The sequence below is a fragment of the Meriones unguiculatus genome, chromosome 1 (assembly GCF_030254825.1).
Source record: "Meriones unguiculatus strain TT.TT164.6M chromosome 1, Bangor_MerUng_6.1, whole genome shotgun sequence".
NCBI lineage: Eukaryota > Metazoa > Chordata > Mammalia > Rodentia > Muridae > Meriones > Meriones unguiculatus.
The window spans coordinates 44,212,965-44,235,166 of NC_083349.1; the positions used below are offsets into that span (position 1 = coordinate 44,212,965).

Genomic DNA, 22,202 nt, shown 5'->3' on the forward strand with positions numbered 1-22,202 from the left:
ACTGCAATCTCTAAATTTTGTTTTACTTCAGTCAAATTTAACAGATTTCTTTAGATATACTTCAAATTCATTTGGAAATAGTTTATTTGTTAATTATATAGCATTTAAGATTCTTAAACAAAGAATTATTTAGTTTTGAGTACATTGAGGTCAACACTAAAACAAACTCCCACACTTTGACACCTGAGTGCAGCAATAATTAAACAAGTCTTGGAAGCTAATTATTGAACCACAACAAGAAATTACATTGTTTTAAAAAGTAGGAAATGTTTGCTTTAATTCCCTCCTCCACTTATTTTTTTTTAGGACAACTAGAATAGAAACTAGACAAGTAAGAACATTTCTTTTTATTTGGAAAAGCAAACTGTAAAGATCTATTATTGTTAACTGGACAAAAATACTTTTCAGAGCAGTGTCATTCACACTCATCCTTAGGACTTTAAGTTTACAAGTTGGTAGACTTGGTGAAACAAGCAAGTTCAAAGTTTTTATGACTGGATACATTTATCAGACCAGCAAGTAGAAGATCTCTCTTTGTCTCTTTGTCTGTCTGTCTCTACATAAAAATTTAAATTTCTTTAAATGGGCTATGAGGGAAATTTACACTGACCTTTGAAAACAATCTCCCTTCCATTCACCTCCACCATCCCCATGGCCGGAAAGGCTGCCATGGGTGACAGTAACTCTTCCTTTGGTCCCAAGCTCCCAGGTAGAGTTAATCAACTGTGAGCATTGCTAGGAGACTAAGGACATGACCACAGTGGTCAGAGTGTAACTCCCTACAAGTTTGTGTTCTTTCCTTTAACAAGGCTACAACTGGAGAAACTTGAAGGATGTTTCCTAAGGCTATGAATTTCAGCCCTTAGCTATTTCACACCTAGATCTGATGACAACTTTTCATTATTGCTAGCTGTGGGATGCTTGATCATTGTTTTTCTCAACTCTGTTTGCATCTTTAGAAATAAACTTAGTTATTCCGTACACCCTTGCCATAAACTGTTCCTTTCCTTCCTTGTCCCCCAACACTATAGTGGTTGAATCCAGGGCGTTACACATACTGGCCAAGTGCTCTATTGCCTTACCTGGTGAATATTTGTTGTCTAATGAGACAGTGAATGAGCTAGCCCATGTTGAAAAATACCAAAGAGAATGAAAACAACATCTCTAAATAAATATCTAGTTCTCATGATCTCACAGAAATGCTAGATACGTAGTGGATGTGACTCCAGTCTTCCAAAATATGCCAGAAGCCTTAACATAGTTATAGGGACATATCATATTGTACTAAGTTTTTATGGGTACATAAGAAACATTTATTTGAACAATCAGTTGAGTAGAATAATGTGTTGACACTGTCAAGGTGGCTCATCTGAATGTGAGAAGTTTTATGACTGTATGGAGTATTTACACAAGCTCACATGCACTTGAAGAGATAATGGTTTTCCATTTTTATGGTTATATGCATTGAGTACACTGAATATACCCGGCACCAGGTTAAGTGTCCTCTGTATATTACATTGTTCAACTGCCACCTCAACAAGTTATGATGTAAGAGGTTAAGCAGCTTGTGCAAGATGGTACAGAAACTTATTTAAGGGGTTGTACATGGACATTTTAGTGCTATTGCTACTCACTAGAACGTTCTCTCCTCAGCCAGGGTAAACTGTCCCATTGATTGAGAGCTCAGCAGAAAAACAGCTGCATATATGCCACAGTGAAAAAGCAGCAGCTCTGCTCTACAACAGTAAACACCTAATTAAACCTGAAATTTCACAAGATGGCCAGTGGTGCAGGCAGTCTTCTAGGGCATTCACTTTGATGGTACTGAGGTCAGTGATTTCAGCTATTTGAGGTATTATTAGGAATACAACAGATTTTGAAGAAAAAAAGATACCCTGTTGGAGTCGAATGGTGGATACATTAACAAAAGCAACAAATGTGACTTTTAGGCAGCCAAGTGAAAGGTTAGTCTCTGTCTAATCTTGCCATGGGCTTATGCCAGAAAGGGGTAATATGGAATCTAGACTCCTCCAGGTATGAGGAACAGCTCTGAACTACAATATCCATGTTAGTACTACAAAATATTCTGTTACTTGTATATAAAGATCAGTTATGAGAATATTACTAAAGATATAGTTTCTTAAGCAAGTGTAAACACACACACACCCATACACACATGGGACATAACCATACCTTGGTTTGAATCATTCTCTGTGGAATATTGTTCATGGCATTTGAAAGCCAACCTTCAAGGCTTTTTGCAAAATTTCGAATGGCTTGGGTCAAGGCACCTGAATAATAAAAATAAAGGCAGAACAATAAAGATATCCAAGACTATTAATTTTAAGCTGGAACAAGGGAAATATACGTTTATACTATGTTCATAGCACATAGCAGATTTTATATTATATTCATTGACTAAAGAGTAATATCATTTCTAATTTCTTAGTGCATCTAAAAATAATACTTTTGACTTTTAAAATTATTTTTCCCTCAGAAACTGACGGAAAATGAAAACATTCAAAACTTTCTATTTATGACGACATATACCAGTTGTGAATAGACTTTATGGGGTTTTCTACCCTGGACAAAACTTCATGAATAGTTCTGTAATCAAGGGGGCTAAGATTTTCTTTGTAAATTTTCCATCTTGGTCTCAAACTCAATCTTATTTTATATTGTTAGTTAAGATGAAACACAGTGCAGAGCTTTGTTTTTGTCTATATATGACATTTTACCATAAAGCCTATGATTTGGAGTGTTTAAACTTTGTTCAAAGTAGAGTAAAATTTAGAACTGTGTGAGCAAAAATTTTAAATGACTATTCCAATTCCACATGGTAGGTAGAGCTAAAAGGCCAGTGTGTTAAAGTTGCTGTCATGGGAGCCATGTTACTAAGATATTATCAAAACAACCAATCCTAGATTGTTAAAGCCTGTAATAGGGACAGGTCCCATGATAGAACTTTACAGTGGTCATGAAATGACGAGAAGCATCTTCAGTTATCATTGCTAACTATGTAAAAAAGGATCTGCTCACTGAGTCTATTCAAAATGTCATTCAATGTTATTTTAATTTCTTTGTGCCTATATGAGGGCTATATTTAGGTATAGATTTAGGTGTTTAATAAATGCTTAACGCACCCACAACACAAAACTACACTCTGTAGGTTCCACACTGTCTGGTAGTGCCCAGGTCTGTGGTATACTGTGAGAAAGAAGTTCTCTTTTGGCCAACTATCCATGCTGAACATACAACAGGACTGGAGTCCTTACGCTTTCCTTTCTATGCTCATGGGAGTCTTGACACTCTTATTGGTTACTTTTGCCAAAACAGGTTTTTAGAGGGAATTTGGCATATTCAAGTTACAAAAAGATTTAAAATTTAACAATAATAAAAAACTCAGTTTTTATTGTTGACGTTGTTGTTTTAACTTATGTAACTGGATGGTAGAGACTGAAATTGCCTCAATATTGATTAGAAAAGAATACAGACTCTTAACCAGGCTGAACTGGAAATTTCTTGAGAGGAAATCTTTTGAAATCTTGAAAGCATCCTACCTTAGCCAAAACAGAAGAAAAGAAAAGAAAAGAAAAGAAAAAAACAAAAAACAAAAAACACTATCTTTCTGTTGTTTAGAGTCATGGAGTGCAGGCATGAATGGAAATGAAAAGGGTGAAAAAAATTAACAGCCTGTTTTAAAATTCTGTTAAATTTTGTTCAAGGTATAATATGGCAACTTACATGTTCTATTTGTTCTATACTTAATATAATAATGAGTTAATTATAAAGGACCCCACTAATTCTAATGTTATTTTTAAAGTATTCCACACATACCCTATTTTATCTAGACATTTTTGATGGAAAGGAGATTATAACATAAAAAGATACATTTTGTATATTAAAAAGTTTAGGTATTTACTTTTTTTGTACTAAATGATATTTTAGCCAACCTTTTATTATATTCCCAGTTGCCAATTTATAGTGTTACCAGTTGAATTCTTATTCAATAATTCACACTTAATTTCCTTCTTCTATGTTTCGGGTGAATGTATTTTAGAATATAGGCGCTTCAGGCTGACTTTAAATTAGTATGATGTGCAGACTTTTTAGCTAAAAAAAGAAATCCCATCTGGACAGAAAATGGTAGAGTGAAGTACTAGTAGCCAAGAAATACAATTTTTAAAAATAAAATTAAGTTTGTTCTCTCTGTAGGGATTCATATAAAATCGAAATGGTGCAGACTGACTCTGACAGCTTCTAAAGACTCATAAATGGATGGTTTGGTATTTAAAATCTATTCCAAAGCTAAGCTGCCTCAGCCTGCTCAAGATCAGTATTAAAACGCACCTCACCCGGCAGTAGCTATCTACATTGTATTTTAAGCATTACATTGTTGAGCCTTACTGTAAAATGGAAATTAAATTCCCTACATTTCTTTTGTAGAGAAGCACATTAATGCATCTTGTAATTTCAGAGAAATGAAACGATTCCATTTTCTGGTGAGTGTAGAGACAAACTCTTTGACAGACTATAAACCACTTTTCTAATCACAGTTTTTAAAAAGACAAAGGGCAAGTATATTATATACTTAAAATTCCAAGGCTTAAAGTAAACTACAATTGGTGCATGATTTAAATTAGGGAACTGTTAAACTCTTACAACGCTAAGACAAAAGCACATGGTTGCAGAATTGTTTAATGAGTAATGGTGCTGTTGACTCGCCTTGAAAAAAAAAAAATAAAGAGCTGGCATCCCTGCTAGCATCTCAGGAGAGAAACGGGGTGTCAGCAGCCAGATGTCAGAGGCTAATGAGCTAGCCTATGCAACTTCTTTTAAACATCTCTAGAGATTAACACTTGGAGCACAAGGAGCAGGAGAGTAGTGGGAAAATCAAATTCTGGAACAAAACCCAGCAGAAATCGACATAGTGAAAATTTCTGTGACAGTATCATTTTTTATCAACCTTTTCAGTCACATAACCTGGAATAGTGTGGGACACATGAACAATTTATATAAAGTGTTAAGATAATGCCAGTGGGATTTCTTTTGTTTTTTACTTTCTTCTCCATGTATTAATGCACACTGATTGGCATAGCTTGTAAATGTGTAGAAGCATCAATTTTAAGCAAGTGAATATATAAAAGAATTTATACCTTTCACTGTTTCTTTGTCTTTACAAATGTAAACACACAAATGTTAACAGCTTCCTGTTTTCTTCTTCTAAACTCTATTTATATACTTTCCACAGTAACATAACAAATAATTGGTGAGTAGCATTTTTAAAGTACATAGCTGCCAATGTCATGAGCTAAAAGGTTGCTTTTACTTTATTAACATCACAGTCCCATTTCTTTCGAAGTTAAGGTCACTAGTAAGGCTCATCCAAACGAAGGTTTAGGTAGTCTGACTGCCCCTAACAGTGTGTGTAGCGCCATTTACATCTACAAGTTCAGAAGCCAGTTTTGTTCACTGGCTTATGAGTGATCCATGCATTTCCCATTTGCTTCAAGGTGGGGCACAATGCTTGTGTAGATTTTTCTCTCAGAATCCTAGTTAACCATCAGTGTAAATGGAAATGATAATACAGGTGACAGAGCCTGAGCTTTTATAAAGGAATTCAACTCTACTGGAAACCACAGTCAATCCATTTCAAACTCTAAGCAACCATGAAAGGGAGCAGCCTGCAATTGAGATTTGAATATTTTTTGGCTATGTGCTGCGGACTAAAGCCTGAGTAGAATAATTTCACATGGGTGACTAAGCTAATGGTGTTCTTGTAATTAGTTGAGTGAGGGTATCATAGCTGTAGGTTAGCTTTTTTAAAAATAATAATAATGTAAAAGACTGGAAAACATGTAATTTCCCCTTTAGTATAGTGTCACTCTAGCCTTCTTTCATGCAATATTCTCTATGCTACATGTTTTTTATTTGACAAATTTAAAATGAAATTAGGATCATTCCTGATTGCAACATCAATCCCCAAAATTTCTTGGGTGGTATGTATGAGAACAAAAGCATCCGTACTTGTCTCCATTTAACTTACTAGGAATGGGTCTAAGGACGTCGGGGATGAGAATCTCCACCAAAGCCTGGTACATCCCATGGTCACAGTTACACATCCATTTCAGGATAGACTCATGTTTGCACAGAGTTATCAGCTTTGCTTTCGGAAGTCGACTTTCTATTTCACTCAGATTGCTGGTGTGAATAAATGTCGCAAATGAATAGATGGCAAATGAGGATAAAACAGAAAATGGACTTTAAAAAATAGTTTATCAAATATTACTGAGGTTAGAACTATAGCATCACTGCACTGGGGTCATATGGCTGGATACAGATGTATGTATACATACAAACACACCCCCAGGGTGACCTGCACACATTAATATCTTCTTATGGTCTGAAAGGCAGACAGGATGCTAATGTACTAGCATGACATATATCTAATAGTTCCCCAAATCAATAAAGTGGGAGCTGTGCACACACTAACCTCAGCAGAGCAGTCTGTGGTTTATCCCTAGGCTGTTCAAAGCATCAGTCTACTCATTGTTATCAGGTGAAGTTCACAACTGGTATACATATCTCTACTTTATTAGCAGTGACATCTACTTCATCGTGAAGATAAATCAGAAAACCATATTGATTCTGACCTTGATTCAGTAATGGTAGTGCCGTCAGTTGGAGTAGAGGGAGAATAGCGCCAGAATGTTTGCCACAATTTTTCTATCAGGCTAAACTGAAGATTCACAACAACGTCCAATATTGCCTAAAAACAAAATGACCAAACCATAATACTTGCTTTACTTCCCCTAGTTTGTTCTTTTGCCATCAGATGCTCCCGCTAAGGCAACTACAATTCCTACATGGTATGAACCATCCCGTATGTATTTAACTCCTTCCATGACTGATATCTTGTTTGTAGGGACTCCCACTAACCACACGTACCTACTGAACCTTGAAATCAGGCCACTGCAAAAACAATAACCAAGGACAGTGGGCACCAAAGGCACACTGCAGATTCAAGACTTTGTTAGACTCAAAGAACAGTATAGTATCTAAAATCACTAGCTCTCATATCAATTACATATTGAAATGACTGTATATTGCACTTCAAAGATAGAGTAAAACAATATAAAATCAAATAACTTAGTAATCATTTATATTTTGAAATACTAATACCACCATATTCCAATGACTCAGTAACAAAAGAACAAAAATAAGTAGTAATGATTTGGCTATAGAGTGTGTTCTTGTTGAAATGAAAAGATTGTTTTTTTTTTAATTTTAATTTAATTTTATTTTTAATTACACTTTATTTACTTTGTATCCCCCCTCTAGTTCCCTCCCTCCTCCCTTCCCAATCCTCCCTCCCTCCCTCCCTCTTCTCCACGCATGCCCCTCCCCAAGTCCACTGGTAGGGGAGGGTTTCTTTTTCTTTCTTCTGATCCTAGTCTGTTAGGTCTCATCATCAGGAGTGGTTGCATTGTCTTCCTCTGTGGCCTGGTAAGGCTGCTTCCCCCTCAGGGGGAGGTGATCATAAACTAGAACCCCTGCACAGATGTAGCCCACGGCAGTTCAGTGTCCAAGTGGGTTCCATAGTAATGGGAACAGGGACTGCTTCTGACAAAAGATTGGGTTTTAAAGACTCCAAAAGAAAAGTCCAAACATTAGCTACTCCTGTTTATATTGTTTCCATGTTGAAATAACACACTGTATTTCAGAATGTTTGGTGGTTTGTATGATGACCCCCATAGTCTCCGACATTTGGCTACTTGTTCTCAATGGACAGCACTGTTTGGGGAAGCTTAGGAGGTGTGGCCTTGCTGGAGGACAACAAGGTGGGCCTTGAGAATTTTAAGACTTGTGCCATTTTGAGTTCTCTATCTGTATTCTGTGCTTGTGATTCAAGATTTGAGTTTCAGCTTCTTGCCCCTGCTGCCCTGCCTCCACTAGGTGTCATATCTCCCTGCCATGACAGTCTATTGTCCCTTGGGGTCCCAAATAAACTTCTTCTATAAGTTTTCCTGGTCATGATATTCTATCACAGCAAAAGAAAAAAGAAAACATATACTAATTATGTGATCAACTGAATTCTGTATACTTTAGATACATAAAAATTAATAAAAGTTAATATTTTTTTCTTTCCATTTTTGGTGATATAAACTGCATTTCAAAGTTAAAAAATGATACAATAGCTGATAAATAGTTTATATATTATAATTCCTTGATGAAATATAACATTTCAAAGATTTGAGAAAAAATAAAAATTAACAATGTTTTTATTTTTATATTCTATTTTAAATGACAAGGCATAACATTAAAAATGTATTAAATTTGAAAGTAATTAATATTTATATTACCTCCATGTTAGGTTACATTGTTTTCACACTCTGTGTTAAATAAGATGTTATTAAAATCCAATCCAATCTAATGTAATCAGGATTCTCACATGGACATGCCCACGGGCCAGCCTGATCTAAATAATCCCTCTTTGAGACTCTCTTCCAGGGTAAATATAGAGAACTTGACAAATGAAACTGTCACACCACTCAGCTTACTCCAGACCAGGAAGGACAAAGCACTCCAACACCTGTGTTCTTAGGTGGGTGTCGGTGGGGCATCTAACACCTGTGTTCTCAGGTGGGTGACAATTGGACATCTGAGAAGGCAGACATTCAGAGTTATTGTCTGCCCACACAGAGTTGCCCGTGTGTGGAAGATGGGGATAAGGTTTGCACTAACTCTTTTCAAGGCTGCTGATCACAGGTCCTAGCCAGGCAGAAGTAACATATGAACTGGAGTCAAGAATCCTCTAGGTACCAATATCCTCCTGAAATTAAAAGGGATACCCATAAGAGCCATATTTGGCCATATAATAGCCTGCATTCTCCACCACAGCATACAATTTTACTTCTGTGCACTCCTTTTATAGATCAGCTTTACAGTACTTTTTTCTAACTGTGGGGTTCTTGCCTTGAGTTTTACTTTAAGTTTAGTTTCTAGCATCAATTTCGAGGTGTTTTCTTTTTTCTTTGTTGATGATGTCAGTAACTGTCACCTACTCTACTGACTTTTGATGAGCATACTTAATTTCAGTCTGCCAGTGCAAACTATTTATATAGAACTTTCAGAGAGCAGCAAACAGGAAGCCAAAGGGAAATTTTTCTACAATGCTGAATGTTAAAAGGATGAAGTGCAGAGGCAGTACAAGTCAGCAGAATGGGTAAGATACCACCAATAACTGAAAACTAACAAGATCCCACCAGGATCTAGGAAAGTCCGCAGAAGGCAGAGAATATGGGGGCATCCTAGAGTTCACCTGAATTTTTAGGAAGAAGTAAGCTGTAACATCATAATTCTAGGATGTGCCCCTTATATGAATCTGGCTTAAAGATTGAGACAACACCCTGAGGCTAATTCAGACATTAAGCATGTATGTGGAGGAAATGTTCTGAGAACAAGCAGGGAATGCTGCAAGTTGTCAGAGAGTGAAAATGAAGCAACCTAATTATAAAAATTTTCAGTAAGACTAAATAACAGGAAAGGGAGGCTCTGAAAACAAGGTAAACATAGTTGTCCCTCATTTCATATGAAATCAAAACCTCCCCAGAAGGAAGTTCTTACATTTGCTCTCTGAACTGCAGCTTAGGCATACTTCATGAGAGGTCTCTAAAGTATGAGACAGTTAATACTTTAGATACCGCCAAGACTAAAACTAATGATTGTAAACATACCTTAATAAATACAGACAAGAATTTCAAATAGCAGAACAATTCTTCCTTAAAAATATAAACTGTGGAAAATATGGAGTAAAATAACGCAATTTCAGCGCATCATAAATCCACTATTTTCAGATTAATATCAAATTAACTCTTTGAAAATGACAGCAACATCAGCCTCATGTAAAGCAGCTTTGTAAGTGACTAAAATACTATGTTTTTTCATCCAATTTTCAATTATTGAGGCAAATAAAAATCAAAACAATCTATATTGTACCAACTTATGGCAAATGACTACAGGACTGAATCTGAGATCCAGGCAGCTTTTTTTTTCATCTGTAAAAATCAGAGTTTTTCTCTTCTAAACATGCCACTCTGCTCCGCGAGAGATAGTATAAGCACTGATTACTTACAAATGGGGTTTATTTTGTGGACTGCCATTTCCTACACAGATTAATTATATTATGAGTGTCCCATTTCTTCACATTGATTCATCACAATTGGAATTTTCATGAAAGTTTTATAATCTAAATACTATTTTAATCTTATTGGAGGCGTCTGTTGCTTAGAATGATCTCACTGTACACTCTTTAGCAATGTAAATAATTATACTCCAATTTACACTCTGAATAAATATGAGTCACTCAAAAAAATCTGCATTATATTTGTATAAGCTAAGCTGCTTACAGACAGCTTTATCTGAATACAGACAACCAAGGAATTGTTTGAAGAATCTTCAGATAATTTTCATTGAATACGATGGGTAAAAGGGATTTTTCTCCATGTATATGATGATGATCTAGAAATACTCCAACACTCGGGAAAATATCAAAGGGAGATGAATTCTAGATACGATGCCAGAAGTGTTGGGGGTGAGCAAGGTGTGTTGAGGGACACTCCACCATACAAGATGCGGATAAGGAGAGGACTCACTCTTGGTTGTCAGTAACCTAGCATCTCTGACAAGCACTGTGGTTCACTCAAGCACTCTGGAGCAAGGAAAAAAAAAATCTATCCATGCTTTTAAACTGAAACTTCCTATTTCATCCTTTGCTGCCAGCTGTCAACAGTCAGGAGAACGTCTTCGGAAATTACAGGCTACTCTTCAATTTGCAATCAGATCGCAAACACTCCTAGAATAAAGTTAGCTAAATTCTAAAGTCACTGAAGAAAACTCTGTGCAACACATCAGCTCCTTTCTACCAGGTGAATTTGAGATGTATAAATGTATTGGAATGGAGAAGGCCTCCTTCCTAGACAATGTCAGCAATGCTAACATGAGAGGGAGAATAGGAGTAAGGGAATAAAACACCAAGAGAAGCCTTAAGCAACCAAGCCCGCAAACAATCTATACAGTCTTAACCTGAAACTTAATTCATCCTTCACTGTTAACACTCAGATGGAGCTTTCTAGAAATCACGGCTTAATCATCTGCAGGCAGATCACATATACTCCTGAGACAAAGCTACTTAAATTCTAAAATCGGTGTAAAGAGTCCCTAAAAAGAAGACCTAAAGTACTTATTAAATATATGTTCACCTTATTTTTTAATAGTATCATACATTTGTGGTATTCAAAAGGGTCCATTGGAAAACTGACTCTCCTGAGCATGGCCTCCACTTTTTGTTTGTTTGTTTTTTTGTAAAGTTCTACATAGTTACTTTTCCATTGCTGTGATAAAACACCATGACCAACACAACTTACAGAAGAAAGTTTATTTGGGCGTATGGTTCACAAGAGTTAGAGCCCATAAAGGCATAGCAAAGCCAGAAGCAAGAAGGAAGGGGGCGCATCTTGAATTATAAGGACAAAACAGATAGAGCAGACTCAAAATGGTGGGAGCCTTTAAACTCCCGTGGCTCATCTCCAGTGATAAACATTCTCCAAAAGACCACACCTGCTAAGCCTCCCCCAACAGCACCACCAACTGAAGGCCAAATGCCCAACAGTATGGGGGACGTTTCACTCAAATCACCACATCCCACGTCCTGACCCTCATTATAGCATAGCCATATCATAAAGCAAAACACATCTAGAGCAACTTTTAGAGTCCTCATAGTTTTCCAGTTTAAAAGTTGCAGTCCAGAGTCTCTTCTAAGATTCAAGGCAATCTCTTAATTGTAACCACTTGTAAAATCAAAATTACATACCTCTAATATATAATGGCACAGAATATACATCACCATTCCAAAAGAAAGAAATAGGGTAATAACAAGAAAATACTGCATCAAAACATGACTGAAAATATTATAGCAAACATCAAATTCTCTAATGCTACAACTGATGTCAAAGGGCATAGATGGCTCTCCCCTCTAGTTCTCCTTCCTCTCTTGGGCTGGTTCCATGCCCCAATGTGCAGCTCTCCTTGGCAGGTGTCTCATCACTCTGCCATCTCCAACATTTTAGGGTCTCATTACAAGCCAGGGTTTACCTACACAGCTTCACATTCTGACCTTTCAGGGCCCCTTCCCTCTTAGAGCCTCCAGGTAGGGATTTCCTGCCACATGTTGCCTGGGCTCAGCAGCTCTGTGAAACCAGAGGGAGATTCCACAACTTCTTTATCCTTGACTCCAGAGCCATCCACACAAGGACAACACAGACAAGTTGGGCTGTCAGAGTTGGATGTACCCTGACACCCTTGATACATATCAGTAGCAGCATTTGATTGTTGTTGCTTTCCAGGAGCCCAAGAAATATAAGAGGTCTTGCCCTAAGAGGACCTTCCCTTTCTTGGATTGCAGATCTGACCTATCCTTAATGGCCCTAATCTCCTTAACTACTGCAGTCTCTCTTACAGACAAGCCTTGGCAATAACATTAAGCCTTTCAGTGTCCTTTTGATCTCTGTACATTTTGTATGTTTTTCTGCAGCACCCTTTGTTCTTTTTCATTGTAGGCCTGCTTATGAATGAGTAATAATAAATGAGATCGAGTTGATATTATGCTATCTAGAAATCTCTTCTGCTAATAATATGAGTTCAATACTTTTAAATTTAGCCTTAGGCAAGTTCTTGGGAGCATGGGCAAAAACCATCCAATTCTTTGCCCCCAAACCAAAGGAACAGTCTATAATCCAGTCAAATATTGTTCTACTCTGAAGCATCTTCAGCTGGGCTTTGACAGTCCACATAGCTCTCAGCACTATTGTCTTTGAAGCTCTTACTAGACTGACCCTATTAAGCCCCATTTAAAACTTTTCTAGTCCAAAATTCCAAAGTCTTCTACGTTCCTCCAGAAACTAAGATAGTTAGGTTCTTCACAGCTAACATACTTTCTAAGACTGATTTCTGTATTAGTTATCTTTCTGTTGTTGTGATTGAACACCATAACCAAGGCAATTTATAGATGGAAGAGGTTATTTGGGACTGTGGTCCAGATGACTAGAATCCATGAAGGCAGTCCAAAGATGTGGAAGCAGGAGTGGAAAGTAGAGGGTTCACCACAGGCACAAAGCAGAAGAAGTAACCTTGAAATGGCCAAGTGTTTACACTCTCCAAGCCCACACCTCCAGTAACACTCTAATAAGGCCACACACCCCTAGGCCTCCCTAAGCAGCACCACCAACTGGGGCCAAGTGTTTAAACACCTAAGAGTAAGGGGTGATTCAAACCATCACAGACATCATTAACATTTTCTTACTTTTCCTTGTAGAAAGACGTTAAGGTCTTTTTCACTCAAACAACATGTTACGTGAGTTTTCTAGTTTTCTTTTTGGCTTTAACATTAAACATCCTGGAGCTCATTTCATTTGAGTTCATTTAGGGTTTTCAGTCCTATGAGCATATAGTAGTCCAAACTATAGATTATAGCAGACTTAATTGCTCTTATAATTAGATATTGAAGCTATTAGCAACCTCTTGGATGAAAAAAAATGTAATAAATTCACTTGCATATTTGATGTGTTACCCATATGTAAGTAGGGAAGAGACCCAGAAGTAGAATTGCTCTATCAAAACACATAAAGATCAGTTTAAGAAACAGAGAATAAATTGTATTCTTACTCTCACTCATCCTTCACTCTGCACTCTCAGACAATAAAGAAGGACTTTATTAAGTGTTCAAAGAAATGCTCAAAATAACTAGTACTAACTTCTCTGTTCTCTAGGGGAAAAATCTGATTATTTTGTTTGAACAAGTTATGTAGCAAAACTTAGTGTGTGCTCAAACTATGCTTAAGTGTCTTACCTCACAGTGCTCTCGATAAAGACTCTGCAGTGACTTGATATCCTCAAAGGTAGTACCATCTGGCAGAGAAGAGATTTCAACTTCTCCAAACTCTGGAAGTGCTCGAGATGCATCTGTTACCATGACAACACAACAGAAAAAAGCTATTGTGGATGCTGTCAATTACAGATTAATGAGGGAAATTTTCAGAAGACTAAAAAGGAAAGAAAATTTAGAGATCAGAGGGCCAAAGATCACTGACTTTCAAATTAATCTTTTCTAGCCAGACTTAGTAAGATTTTTTAGCATATAACATAAGAATGAATGGAGTATCCTTGTGAATTTTGTATGAACTAAGCTTTATTCTAATTAAAATGGGCATTGGATAGGTTCTTAGTGAAAAATAAACAACCTGAGCTTGCCAGTAGCAATTGTAGTTATTTTTATAATTACACTAGTCAACCATATAAAAATAAACATACCCTTAAACTCATTATGTTCATAGCTTTTACATAATAAAGTTATAAAGGTAATAGCCAAAAAGTACAAAAATAACCTTCACAACATTAATTTGGTGTGATAAATGATGCCATCCTGCTATCGCATCATCTCTCACAACATGAGCATGGTGTCACCTGCCATCGCACCAGTCTTCTGAGAAGACGCTTCCACCAACCTGCTCTTTTGGGTGGCTACCTGCCCCATCACCCTTCTGTTTTCAGATCACTATGACAGTTCCTATTGCACAAGAACATCATTTAGCCCTCTACTGATGACACTGTAACTTACATAGCACACACTCTCTCACTTTTTCTCATAGCCCTGCATAATTAGTAATGTACTTTTGTGCGTTCCTTACCACAAATTCAAAATTAAATGAAAAATAGTAATCACTTATAGATTGTAGAAAATCTAAACTGTTTTAAATATTTTTGGAAAATTAAAACTAAACTACAGCTACATAATAAAAAGTGATATTGTTTTAAAGCTCAGTGGTCAATTAAGACTGTATCTGAGCACTTTGATTTAGGAAATGCTGCTGTAACAGTTTCAAGTTCAGGAGCTTTCTGACCTGGTCTATTCCAGATGTTTTTATTGGCAAGTGCACATAAACACACACACATGCACACAATGCAAGCACACATGCACACACCCGTACACACACACACAGACACATATGCACATGCATGCACACACAGAGAGACACACATACATGCGCACAGATGTACAAACACGTACTCACATGTGTGCATACACATACACTCCGACAGCATCTCTTTATCCTGACCCACTGTTTGGAGACTGCACACCCTCATCTATGAAAGTGCTGTCCACTGAACTGTCACTTTTTCTCCTTTGGCTCCAGTGTAAGTATTCAAATGTTTAAGCTCTACTTCCAAACACTTTCAGGAACAAGAAACGTGAATATTCTCTATAAAATTATAAAATCGGAAGCACCATATTCAATTTAAAAGAATAAATTATTTAAAATGTTTATAACTTTTCTAATCTAACAATATGGATATGCAACTTTGTACATGGGAAATGAGAATTCTTTTGGGCTGGACATTATTGCTGAAATAAACACAACAATGATTTTGATCACAAAAGCCAAAACTAATATAAATGCTTGGAAACACTTTCAAAGCACTGAGATTTTTAAGACAGATGCATTCAAGATTCCACATAGCTTAATATTTCAATGGAGATGAACTAGAACTATCATTTAAATGTCATCGTTTCAGCACCAAATCACCTCCCCCTTTATATGGAGTTAACATCTGAAGACATTCTACTTGGAGAAGAGACCACTATTGTTCTCTCCAAAATCCTAATAGCAACTAATATGCATTACACCTTAACATACCTAAAAACTGTTGATGATGTTGACTTTGGGCAATTACAGTTTGCTCAACAGATGTGCCTGTCTGTTGGCCACTTCCTGTGAAACCATCTGCAACCCCATCCACTTTCTGCATAGGCTTGTACCTAAAAATATTAGACGGGAAAAAACAAACAAACCAAATTATTCCTTGCTTCATTGCACTATCCAAACTTTTAAGGCGTTCGGTTTTTATCTAGTTCTGTTAATGTCTCAAGATAGTTGTCAAATGTTTCTTCTTGATACTTTCATGTAGTTATGTGCATACATTTTTTTTTCCAAATATTAAAAGAAAAAGGGGAGGGTGATCAGAAAGAAATTCATTTGTGGAAATCCGGAAATTGATGTAAGAATGAAAGAATTATGAGGCATTTCTTTGGACAATAGAGGCAAAGATTCTTGTGCCTATAGTTGTAGGACACATTGTGAAAGTAGCTTGTGGTAGCCATCAGCTCAAGGTAAAAAATATAAATACACTGGAATTTCATTATGAACCAAGATCAAAGAGTTTGCAAAGAAATATCAATGAAGGGCTTTTAGTTAATATACCTATAAATCCCATCAGACTGCTCTTCACATTTCTTAAAGCCTCTTACGCATCTCAACACATCCATCTCCCTGATTATTATCAACAGTTGCAAATACAAAGACCAGAAGTTTCAGTATGCAACAAAATAAGAATTCATCTATAAAGCTAGTTTGTCTAATTAGACTTAAAAGAACTTGGGGTAGGATTTAGCTCAGTGTTAGGGCACTTGACTAGCAAGCACAATGCTCAGGGTTCCCCTAAAAACAGGGCAAAAATCATGCCCACAAAGAGCAATCAAAGGCAGAGTGGTGTGCTTTTAGGTCCTAGTTCTAAACTTTATGTATGTTCCTTGCTACTAAAATAGATAAAATGTGCCGTAGGGGATAAAGACCACACTTCTTGGAGACCAAACATCACAAACATTGCCACATCACCACCCTACCAGCACCACACCACCACACCATCCTTACCACCAGCACCAGCACCACCATCACCATTACCACAAGGCTCAGCACCATTGCCATCATCACGAGCATCAGTGTAGCCACCAGCACCACCACCATTGCACCACCACAAGCATTACACCATTACAAGCATTGGCATCACCACCAGCAGTACCAGAATCACCACCAGCACCAAAACCACCGGCACCACCATCACCAACACCTGCACCACCATACCATCACAAGCACAACTCCCAGCAGCAGCCCAGCCCTATCTCCAAAAGCCTCTAAAAATCTCCCTTATGCAAGCACAGCCTACTCATGTAGTGAGCATAGTTTTTCTTTTGCCCAGAATGTACTTTTCATCATTTCACATATTACAAACAAACAAACAAGAACAATAACAAAACACCATGGGTCTGACTATAGCTCCTCTGCATATATGTTACAGTTGCGAAGCTCCATGTTCTTGTGTGATTCCTAACATTAGTTGCTGGGGCTGTCTCTGACTCTTTTGCCTGCCTTTGGGACTCTTTTCCTCCTACTGGGTTGCCTCATCCAGCTTTGATGTGAAAATAGGTGCCTGGTCTTATTGTAGCTTGTTATTCCCTGTTTGGTTGAAGTCCCTTGAAGGCCTGCTCTTTTATGAGGAAAGATAAAAGGGCGTTGAATTGACATGGAGAAGGGAGGAGGTGGAGGGAGGGAAAACTGCAGTTGGGATGTAATATATAAAAGAATAAATAAAAAGGAAAAAAAGAAGGGATCAATGGGTTTTTGCTAATAAAGGAGCCAGCTTAAGAGCTTTGTTATTGGACTCAAAAAGAGACTCCCAGTAGCAGAGGCCATAGAGACTGAAGAGGACACCTTCTACCTAGTCTAGTCTCCTAGGAGAGGGACAGGAGCACCAATCCATCCACAAAAACTTCCGCCCCAAATTTACCCTGCCTATGAGATGTGAAGGGATTTATGGAATGCCAACCAATGGCTCACCCTCCCGGAAGTGCCAACCCCTGATACTGTGAACAACACTGCTAAACTTGGAGACAAGAGCCTGTGAGAGTTGTCCTCTGAGAGGCTCTACTCAGCAAAGTCTCAAAACAGATGCCAAGACTCACAGCCAAACATTGCACAATGCATAGGGAGTCTTGTGGAAAAGTGGGAGGGAAGAGAAAAGGACCTGGAGGTGACAGGAGCTCCATAAGAAGACCAGCAGAGCCAACTATCCAGGGCTTAGAGGGGCTTGCTGAGACTGAATCATCAACCAAGGACCATGCAAGGAACTGGGCCTAGGCCTCCTACAAAGATGTAGCAGATGGGCGGTTCAGTCTTCACATGAGTCCTCTACTAAGGGAAGTGGGCACTGCACTGGACACAGACTCACTTGCCAGCTTTTGATCACTTTCCCATGGCAGGACTGTGTTGCCAGGCCACAGGGGGAGAGGACATGCTCAGTTTTGATGCAAGTTGATGAGCTGGGATGGATAGGAAAGGGAGCTCCTCCCCTCTTCCTGAGAGGGAGGAAAAAGGAGAGTAGTATTGGGAAAGGAGGAAGGATGGGGCTACAGCAAAGATGTAAAAAAAATAAAAAATAAAAAAATATAAAAAAGCTTGGTTATTTTTGATGGTATTACAAGAAAGTTCGGGAAGGATATGTCAATACTTATTATACCTTATGACACTAATTACTGCTGGAATTTTGTATGTTTGTATATTTGCATGTTTTTTTCTTGTTTCTTATGCCAAAAAAGTAGTAAAATACTATGCAAAAGGAGGATAATGAAAATAAAGGATTTTAACTTTTTAAAAATGCCAAAAACATAATTTTATTATCTAGGAATATCTTCAATCACATTGCAGTGTTTGTCTTTTGATCCTTCCATTTCTGTCTTTAAAAAAAGAAACTTAGTGTTTTCAGCACCGAGATATTTAACCCTTACACTAATATCTTAATTCAACTGATATGTGGTCATTAGGAATGTCAATGCCCCTAACACATGAAAAGAACACACTTAAAAGATGTCACTATTTGGTTAAAAGATAGTAAATGACTGGACCTAGTGAACACCATACTAGCAATGCTCAGATGCCCTGACAAAATGATTCAGTCAATGAAAAAGAAAGCCAGAGGACAGAGGACAAACCAGGTACAGTAAATAGCATTCTTCATATAGTTTCGGCGATATTTCCCTCAAGAACACAATATTGGTTGCTGTTCTCCAATGACAGAAAAGAACTCGGACCTGGTCTCTCATTTCATGGGAAAACCTGCAAATTATTTTTGCTGTGGCCGTGCTCGGAGTCAGGGAAGCACTGGTACTGTGATGCTTCAAGAGTGGCACTCTGATCCTGTTCCTGCCTGTGGCTCTAAAGGACATTGAGACTATTCTCAGCACGTGTGCTGTGTACCTGTGTAGCAGCAGTGTCAAGGCCATTCTGGGCTAGCAGACTTGAGTGATATCATGAAGAAAGTTGTGTTTGTTTGTCTCCTCATTGATTCATTCAGGGTTTAATTGATTTTAGCTGAACTATTTTTTTCAGTTTTTTTGTCTTTTTAATTTATTTTTTTAAATTTATTACAATTTATTCACTTTGTATCCCAGCTGTAGCCTCCTCCCTCCTCCCCTCCCAATCCTGTCCTCTCTCCCTCTTCTCCTCCCATGCCCCTTCCCCAGTCTACTGACAGGCCGAACTTTTTTAGACACAAAAATTCATATCAGTAATAACATAGCATATTTGTCTAACCATGTTTGCTCAAGGTTAAGTATCTTAGATGAAATAGTTAAACTGTAATTATTTAATCTGGCAGTAGTACCTATAGATTGAAAATTATGAAGTTTTAATATTGGCTTATGCAGTGACTGCGATTTTGTCTAACTATTTTTAATCATGTTCTTTTTGTTCTACACAGCATTTGGTCTTACAGATATGAATATGAAGGGGAAGTGAAATCTAACTTGAAAGGAAATGATAGCTATTACTCTTAGACTGTACATTTTCTAAGGATACATACTATACCATAGTCTACTTTCACAAAGGGCTCAGCAAATCTGCCACCTAAAAGCAAAATTATTTGCTCCCTTGGTGAGACATAGTTGGCCAGTATGACAGGCAGTGGAAGTCTCTAAAATCAACCGATATTGTCTCTTAAAATATACAATTAACACATGACTGTGTAATAATAATGTTTTTTTGGAAGCACTAATTAGAGGTATAGAATATTATATGGGAGATTTATAACTTATGAAAACCAGCTTATAGAAGGAAAAGAGTTATACAAATACACTCTAAAAATACTTTAAGTCAATACTTAGAAAAAAAAAAAGAGGAAACCCCAAAAATAGTTAGAACTGGGAAAGGAGTATTTTCATGATACTCAGAAGAGTAACAACAGCAAAATAAACACTGGGTTGAAAGACGGGCAAAGATACCTTTTAGGTATTTGTCTTTGGTAGTAATGGAAACTGTACAAGCCACAAATTTTTGTACCTTCAGTTTGAGGGCAAATCCTGGGAGCGGCCCATGCCATGATGAATAACATCAGCAATGACTGGAAGGTGGATCCCAGCCAAGAGGGTCAATGTAAGCATGGATGTGTGAAAGAGTTTCTCTGTTGTACTGGCTTTTTCTTTCTGTGTTGTCTAAAGTAAAAATCACACAGTGGCATATCCAATATATTACTGTGTAGCATTGGGTCAGTGCTTAGAAGAAATCCTCGAAGTCAGAAATTTTGGATTCAGGAAGTACAGATGTTCGTTCTCTTGATTTGAAGTGAAGGACCACATCAATTATCTTAGTTGTCTGGGTTTCCCCAAAGCCGGAAGACAAAGACAGTCACACACAACAGTGGGTAAACAAATACTCAGGATTGCTGAGCCTTACTAGAAGAAATGGCTAAGGAGAACATATATTGGTCATTCTGAAGCTTTAGCATCAATATATCAATATGTAGGACATTCCCCACAAAAAAAAAAAAAAAAAAAAAAAAAAAAACCAAAATAAAAAAACTAGCCTTATTCAACATCTAGTACAGTCTGTGAGAATGGGGAACTTGTTTTTCTCTAAGAGATATTTCCTAAGTAGCTTGCACAGACCTAGTCTACAGGAACCTCTTATGCCAAAACAGACACAGTTCCATGTTGTTGAAATATATCCAACATTTGACAGCACACATTTCCTTCCAAAGCCATAAATTTTATTTTTTCTTATGATACACACTAATTTTAAATGAACAACCAAGATTACACTATAATTTATTGTAAGACATATTAGACATATTGTAGACATATTAGTGTTACATGTGATATGACACTGTACGATCTAAGTTTTAGCTAGGTGAAAGATAAAAATAATATAAGTTTTAAATATTTTATTGATCTAACATAATAATTTTACATTATCTTAACGCTGGTGAAATTTCAACTATCCTTTTATTATTTAAAGATGAATTTTTGATCTTTTGTCTCTTTTTACTCTTTATTAAATAGTGATCAAAATACTACATTGCAAAAGGTAGGGAAAACTGATTGAAAATATACCACCAACAAACAGTGTATATCAAGTCCTGTTGAAATAATGAACTCTTTTGTATTGAGAATTGCACTCTCCATGTACCCCCCCCCCCATTTACTTTGCAAATCATTTCTAGATTAAGTTTTCCAATAGAGTATGAGTGCTGTTGAGTTATGCATGTTCACAGGAGAGACCTGCATTTTATTAAGGGAGGCAACAGCTCTTGTTTTCAAAATCAGTAAGAAGCAAATGAGCATTTTAACAGCTTGCAACTCCATGGGAAATCAGAGCTAACATTGTTAATGATTAAGAAATGAAAGACGCTCTGATGTCTTAATAGCTAAGTGTATGCTTGAAACCTGTCACTAACACAGAAAACTTGGAAAATTGTTAGGAATCTCCCCCCATGAGGTTAGCTGTAGCTGTTATTTAGGACTTGGACAGCTGTGCTCTACTATAGAAGCAATATTCTGTCAATAATGTTACAAGCACAGACACTGAAGAAGTCCAGTGTAAGCAAAGAACATTACATAGTCACCATTATTAGAGTTTTCATCAAGTCCTTTCAAGGCAACTGAAAAACGTCCAAGTGAAGGCAACATGACTATCCACGCAGTTAGTATTTGTATTTATAAGTCATAAAAGTACAAAATGACCAGCTAATAATAATAACAAGAAGCTAGAATTTAACTGGTTTCTTGCATTTCTCTTTGAAAAAATTGTCCGAGGGCTTATAGATTGATATTGGAAATGAGCCACATGGCATAGACACGAATGGATCAGAAGAAAACAGTGAATGTGTAGAGGTCCATTCTTTTAGAATAATAAATGAGTCTTTGATGTCATACTAAATATTTAAATGGCTTATAATATCAACCTTGGTGACAAAAGATATCTTTGGCAACTCAGAATATTTGGCTACACACCAGTTTATATGTGCAATGATGCAAGAAA

The 22,202-nt window shown here is 37.2% G+C and overlaps 1 protein-coding gene across 5 annotated transcripts in view; it reads right to left on the reverse strand.

Annotated features, from left to right (window-relative positions):
• Rfx3 (regulatory factor X3) overlaps positions 1-22,202 on the reverse strand; it is a 276,587-nt gene that overhangs the window by 37,419 nt on the left and 216,966 nt on the right. For all 5 annotated transcript variants that reach the window (XM_060388037.1, XM_060388031.1, XM_060388051.1 and 2 more), the window contains 5 exons: positions 15,753-15,874; positions 13,907-14,019; positions 6,654-6,769; positions 6,047-6,201; positions 2,194-2,291 (listed from right to left, as the gene is read on the reverse strand). In XM_060388037.1, coding sequence (XP_060244020.1) covers positions 2,194-2,291; positions 6,047-6,201; positions 6,654-6,769; positions 13,907-14,019; positions 15,753-15,874 — 604 coding nt within the window. The remainder of the gene's footprint in view (positions 1-2,193; positions 2,292-6,046; positions 6,202-6,653; positions 6,770-13,906; positions 14,020-15,752; positions 15,875-22,202) is intronic.